The sequence below is a fragment of the Peromyscus eremicus genome, unplaced genomic scaffold (assembly GCF_949786415.1).
Source record: "Peromyscus eremicus unplaced genomic scaffold, PerEre_H2_v1 PerEre#2#unplaced_666, whole genome shotgun sequence".
Classification (NCBI taxonomy): Eukaryota; Metazoa; Chordata; class Mammalia; order Rodentia; family Cricetidae; genus Peromyscus; species Peromyscus eremicus.
Window position 1 is genome coordinate 98,237 of NW_026734902.1, and position 6,478 is coordinate 104,714.

The window sequence follows — 6,478 nt, forward strand, 5'->3', positions numbered from 1 at the left end:
TAGTAGAACTTCAAGTAGCATATTGAATAAACATGGGGAGAGTGGATAGCCTTGTCTCTTTCCTGATTTTGGTGGAATCACTTTGAGTTTCTCTACATTTAATTTGATGTTGGCAGTTGGCTTACTGTAAATTGCCTTTATTATGTTTAGGTATGTTCTCTGTATTCCTGATCTCCCCAAGACATTTTTTCCTGAAGGGTTGTTTGATTTTGTCAAAGGCCTTTTCAGCATCTAATGAAACGCTCATGTGGTTTTTTTTCTTTCAGTTTGTTTATATGCTGTATTACTTTGACAGACTTTCCCATGTTAAACCATTCTTGCATCTCTGGGATAAAGCCTACTTGACCATGGTGGGTAATATTTTTGATGTGTTGTTGAAATAGAGTTGCCAATATTTTATTGAGTATTTTTGCATCAATGTTCATGAGGGAGATTGGTCTGTAATTTAATTTCTTTCTTGCATCTTTGTGTGGCTTGGGAATCAGAGTAACTGTAGCCTCATAAAAGGAGTTTTGTAACATTCATTCTGTTTCTCTTCTGTAGAATAATTTGAAGAGTTCTGGTATTAACTCTTCTTTGAAGATCTGGTAGAATTCTGCATTGAAACCATCTGGTCCTGGGCTTTTTTTGCTTGGGAGAATTTCAATGACTGCTTCTATTTCCTGAGGTGTTATTGGTCTATTTAAATTTTTATCTGGTATTGATTTAACTTTGGTATGTGGAACCTATCCAGATAATTGTCCAATTCTTTTAGATTTTCCAATTTTGTGGAGTACAAGTTTTTGAACTATGACTTGATGATTCTCTGGAATTCCTCCTTGTCAGTTATTATAAATCCCTTTTCATTTCTGATTTTGTTAATTTGGAGGCTCTCTCTCTCTCTCTCTCTCTCTCTCTCTCTCTCTCTCTCTCTCTCTCTCTGCCTTTTGGTTAGTGTGTATAAGGGCTTGTCTATCTTGTTGATTTTCTCAAAGAACCAACTCTTTGTTTCATTGATTCTCTGTATTGTTCTCTTTGTTTCTATTTTATTGATTTCAGCTATCAATTTTATTATTTCCTGGCATCTATTCCTCCTGGGAGACTTTGCTTCTTTTTGTACTAGAGCTTTTAGGTGTGCTGTTAAGTCACTAGTTTGAGATTTCTCCAATGTCTCTATGTGGGCATTTAGTGCTATGAATTTCACTCTTAGGACTGCTTTTATAGTGTCCCATAAGTTTGTGTATGTTGTGTCTTCATTTTCATTGACTTTTAGGAAGTTTTTAATTTATTTCTTTAATTCTTCCTCGACCCATTGGTGATTCAATTGAGCATTATTCAGTTTCCATGAGATTGTAGGCTTTCTGTAATTTTTGATGTTGTTGAAATCTAACATCAAGCCATGGTGGTCTGATGGAATATAGGTGGTTATTCCAATTTTTTTGTGTCTGTTGAGATTTGTTTTGTGACCGAGTATCTGGTTGATTTTAGAGAAGGTTCTATGGTGTGCTGAGAAGAAGGTTTATTCTTTTGTGTTAGGTTGGAATGTTCCGTAGATATTGATTAAGTCCATTTGAGTCATAGCATCTGTTTGGTCCCTTATTTCTCTTTTAAGTTTTGATCTGACAGATCTACCTCGTGATGAGAGTGGGGTGTTGAAGTGTCTCACTATTAATGTGTGGGGTTTGATGTATGATTTAAGCTTTAGTAATGTTTCTTTTACATATGTGGATGCCCTTGTATTTGGAGCATAAATGCTCAGAATTGAAACTTCATCTTGGAGGATCTTTCCTGTGATGAGTATGTAATGTTGTTCTTGATGTCTCCTGATTTATTTTAGTTTGAAGTCTATTTTATTACATATTAGGAGAGCTACACCAGCTTGCTTCTTAAGTCCATTTGATTGGAAAGACTTTTCCCACCCTTTTACTCTGAGGTAGTATCTGTGTTTAAAGTTGAGGTGTGTTTCTTGTATGCAGCACAAAATGGGTCCTGCTTTCATATCCATTCTGTTAGCCTGTGTCTTTTTATAGATGAATTAAGACCATTGATATTAAGGGATATTATTGACCAGTGATTGTTAATTCTATTATTGTTTGGTGGTACTATGTGTATATTTATCTCCTTTGGGATTTACTATTGTGAGATTATCTATTGTCTGTGTTTTCATGGGTGTATCTGAATTTCCTTAGGTTGGAATTTTCCTTCTAGTGCTTTCTGTAGGGCTGGATTTGTGGATAGGTATTGTTTAAATCTGGGTTTGTGTTGGAATGTCTTGTTCACTCTGTCTACGGCGATTGAAAGTTTTGCTGGGTATATCAGTCTAGGCTGGCATCCATGGTCTCTTAGTGTCTGCATTACATCTGTCAAGGACCTCTGGTTTTCAAGGTCTCCATTGAGAAGTAGATTGTTATTTTGATGAGTCTGCCTTTATAAATCACTTGGCCTTTTTCCTTTACTGCTCTTATATTTTTTCTTTATTCTCTATGTTTAGTTGTTTAATTATTATGTGCCAAGGGGACTTTTTGGGGTGTCCAATCTGTTTGGTGTTCTATAATCTTGTATCTTCATAGGTTTTTCCTTCTTTAGGTTGGGAAATTTTCTTCCATGATTTTGTCGAATATATTTTCTGTGCCTTTGAGTTATAATTCTTCTCCTTCTTCTATACCTATTATTCTTAGGTTTGGTCTTTTCATGGTGTCCTAGATTTCCTAGACATATTGTATTATGCCTTTTTTGGCTTTGGTGTTTTCTTTGACTGATAAAACTATTTCCTCTATTCTATCTTCTACATTAGAGATTCTCTCTTCCATCTCTTGTATTCTGTTGGTTATGCTTACATCTGTGTTTCCTCTTTGTTTACTCAGATTTTCTATTTCCAGCATTCCCCTTGTTTGTATCTTCTTCATTGTTTCTGTTTCAAATTTCAGATCTTGAACTGTTTCCCTCACATGTTTAATTTCTTTTTCATGGTTTTCCTGGCTTTCTTTAATGGATTTATTGATTTATTCCATTTATTTTTGTTTGTCTTTTCCTCAATTTCTTCATTGGTTTCTTCTAATTTTTTGGTTGTCTTTTCCTCAGTTTCTTTAAGGGAATTTTTCATTTTTTCTTTAAAGAACTTTATCCTCTTCATGAAGCTATTTTTCAGGTCACTTTCTTCTGTTTCTTCTACATTGTGATGCTCAGGTCTTATTGCTGGAGAAGAGCTAGGTTCTGTTGATGCCATATTGTTCTTTATGTTGTTGTATGTATTTTTCCATTGACATCTGCTGATCTATTCCTCTAATAGGTGCAAGAGGTGCCTGTGTCTGAGCGAGTTGCATTGGTCCACTCTGTGCCTGTTGTGTCTGTGTCTCAGGGAGTCCCTTTGGATCCAATCTTATCTCTTGGTCTAAATGGAGCTGACAGGTTCTCAATCTCAGGGAGGTGCACTTGACCCAATGCAAGCTAGTTGATTCTGTGGCTCAGGTAGTCGCTCTTGGTCTTATCAGGGCTTCTGGTCCAGTCAGAAACGGTGGATTCTGTGTCTCAGGAAGCCACTCTTGATCCAATGGGAGCTGGCAGATTCCTTGTCTCAGGAAGTTACAGGGGTCACAGGCAGATGGGTATTGAGGTAGGGCTTGGGTATTGTAGATTTCAGGGTACAATGGGGGAGTTTTTGTGGGGGAGCCTGGCTGTGGGGAGTTTTTCCTGCTGGCCAGCATCTGGGGCAGAGTTGGCTGGGGGTTCCTGGGGACTGGCTGTGTCTCAGGGCCTGGGTCCCAGAAGCAGGACTCCCTGGGAAGGAGGGGAGTTACTCACCTCTTGATCCAATGGTAGCTGGCAGATTCCTTGTGTCAGGAAGTTACTGGGGTCACAGGCAGATGGGTATTTGCACAGGGTTTGCGTCCTCTAGATTGCAGAGGCTGGTGGGGGGGTTGGTGGGGGAGCCTGGTTGTAGGAGTTTTATCTGCTGGCCAGCAGCTCATGGAGTCTTAGTTTTGTGTTCAGAGAAGGTATTTGAGTAAGTGATGAGCAAATGATGGAAATATCCATGAATCCTCATGTTTTACACAGAGATTTTAGTTTTCTTATACTGAGAAATGAGTTCACGGTCTTATTCATCGTAGGTAATCACTATAACACTAAGCTATATCCCTACCCCAGATACCTACATGTCTTGAAAGTCATTCTCAATCTAGCTTTAATTATGAGATTATATGTAGTTCTTGATATGTAGTTCTTGTTTTTTTAAAATAGTAATTACATTTCAGAAAAGTACTAATAAGAAAGACAGTGTACACTACTCCATTGATCTACCTTGAGTTCTTTATTTGGTATGTGTCTTTTGGGTTAATATAACTTTGTGAATAAATATATGCCTATATGCATACATATATGTATATGCTTGCATACACATGTGTACACTATGAATGACATTCTCACATAATTGGATATACCATGTGAATTATAGTTTTCATTTTTTTATTTCAGCAGGCCATTTAGGTTAGTTCCTTTTTTAATAGTCATGAGAAGTTTCATCACATTATTTTAGAAGTGATAATTTGTTTGAGCATTCCTTTCTTTATTACCCTCATTTACATTATTCATAATATTTCCATATTACAAACAAAGGTGAATAAACATGATATTAGTGTGATATTGCCAACTCCCATCTCACTGTCAATTCCAAGCTCTGAAATACCTGGTCAGCAAATATGAACATTTCAGCATTTGATGGATATTATGAAATTGTTATCCAAAATATCACGTAGTGGCTATTTCCACTATACTCATGGATTTCCAAGCTTTTCTTACTATTATCTACAGTGTTCAGAATAGTAATCTGCACATAGACCACTGAAACATCTCTATGTGACAACAGGGACAAGGTATGAGAGCTCAGTGCTCTCTAAGCCATGACTCCTTCTGTTTTCCTGCCTTCCCTTGTAGTCTCACTGACTCTATTCTTCTTTGATGCCTTCTTCAGATTTGCCAAAATGAAGGAGTTCATCTTCAAGTTCAGTGGCCTGATTTGCAGTACAGCAGCTTTGGTGTTCGAAATCATCCTTGCAAACAGCCAATGCTGGCGCCTGTGGGAGTTTAACAACGAGGTTGTGCAATTTGTGTCAATTGGACTCTGGGATGCTTATTACACTCAGGAATTTAACATCTCTGGGTCTATGACTAGGATGTTGGTTCACACCCCTCTCAATTCAACCTGGAACGAGTCATCGGAATTTCAGTATTTACAACTCCTGATAGCGTGGGCCATTTTGATGAAACTCCTAGTCCTGATTTTCACTTCAGTGGCCATTAAGATCAGCTGTCTGGATGACCCATTCATTGAAATCCAACTGTTTTGCTACAAGATGTCTGCCATAATTTTGGCTGTGAGCAGCATTTTTACACTTGTTACTGTGACCTTGAACCACCTGGTTGACATGTATGGGCAAACCACTCTTGATTTTCCACCTGACTTTCCCGTAAAGAAAGAAGACATTATAAAGAAACACTGCACAACTGTGTTCCCAATGGGTGTCCTGACAGCCACGATGTCACTCTTTGGCGTGATTTTGTTTCTCTATGAGATGATCTCTTTGACAGAACAGAGTCAGGTGAAGGCCCAGTGTGCTTCCAACCTGGCTGCGCAAAAGGTCTGAAGTGAGGGCTCTGGCATTTTAACATCTGCCTGGAGAATCCTTGAAGAAATTGCCCATTTGTACACAGTACTGTGTAATCACCAATTCATTCTATATAAAATATCAACTTGACTTCTGGGATTGTGTCTAAGTTTTATTCCTTCCTTGCTGTCAAACGCATTCCATTCCTTAAATGTTTTCCCATTCTAAACTGCAGGTCGTGATCCCACTCAACACTGCCAACAAGCAATAGCAAGAAAGAGTACACTATAACGTCATGTTTCCTAAGTAAACCTAGTGAATCCCATGAAAAATACGGTTTGCAAGTAAACAGACACCTCAACACAAAAAAAGAAACCACATTCTTGTGTGGAGACACTTAAGTATTCATATCTCTGACAGGTAGAGCAGGATGTTTTAGCCTTGGCACTGCTGGGAGAGTGGGATGCTCTCTTGGAGAAGGAAGGCAATGCTGTTCACTGAGTATGCTAGTGCCATCTCTTGTCTGTCACTGTTAGAAGGCACTAGCCAGCTCTTATTTCCCCAGTTGGGAATAAATGCCCCAAATGCCCAGGCATTTCCAGGGTGCTCTGATGGTCCATGTGGTGGGTAGCATAGGGCCATTCTAATCTCTCAGCCCTCCCTCAGGACCTTAAAAAATCCTAGTTTTCTTCCTGGAAACATTAGTCCCTATTCTTTATCAGGTCAGCATTCTGAGTGTGTGTTATACTGTGTGAATACTTTCTCTCAGTGGATCTGGAACACTGATTCTCAACTTGTGGTTTGTGGCCCCTTTTTGGGGTTGAATGACCCTTTCACAGGGATTGCCTAAGATCATTGGAAAACACAGATATTTATATTATGATTAATAACAATAG

The 6,478-nt window shown here is 38.5% G+C and overlaps 1 protein-coding gene across 1 annotated transcript; it reads left to right on the plus strand.

Annotated features, from left to right (window-relative positions):
* Positions 1–264: 264 nt before the first annotated feature.
* LOC131901922 (uncharacterized) lies at positions 265–5,732 on the plus strand. Its single transcript, XM_059252970.1, has 2 exons — positions 265–350; positions 4,949–5,732. Exon 2 carries the CDS (start codon positions 4,959–4,961, stop codon positions 5,619–5,621), a length of 663 nt encoding a protein of 220 aa, XP_059108953.1. The 5' UTR covers positions 265–350; positions 4,949–4,958; the 3' UTR covers positions 5,622–5,732.
* The last annotated feature ends 746 nt before the right edge of the window (positions 5,733–6,478 follow it).

Excerpts from the sequence above, each read along its gene's own strand:
- LOC131901922 (XM_059252970.1), top strand. The coding sequence starts at position 4,959 with ATGAAGGAGTTCATCTTCAAGTTCAGTGGCCTGATTTGCAGTACAGCA.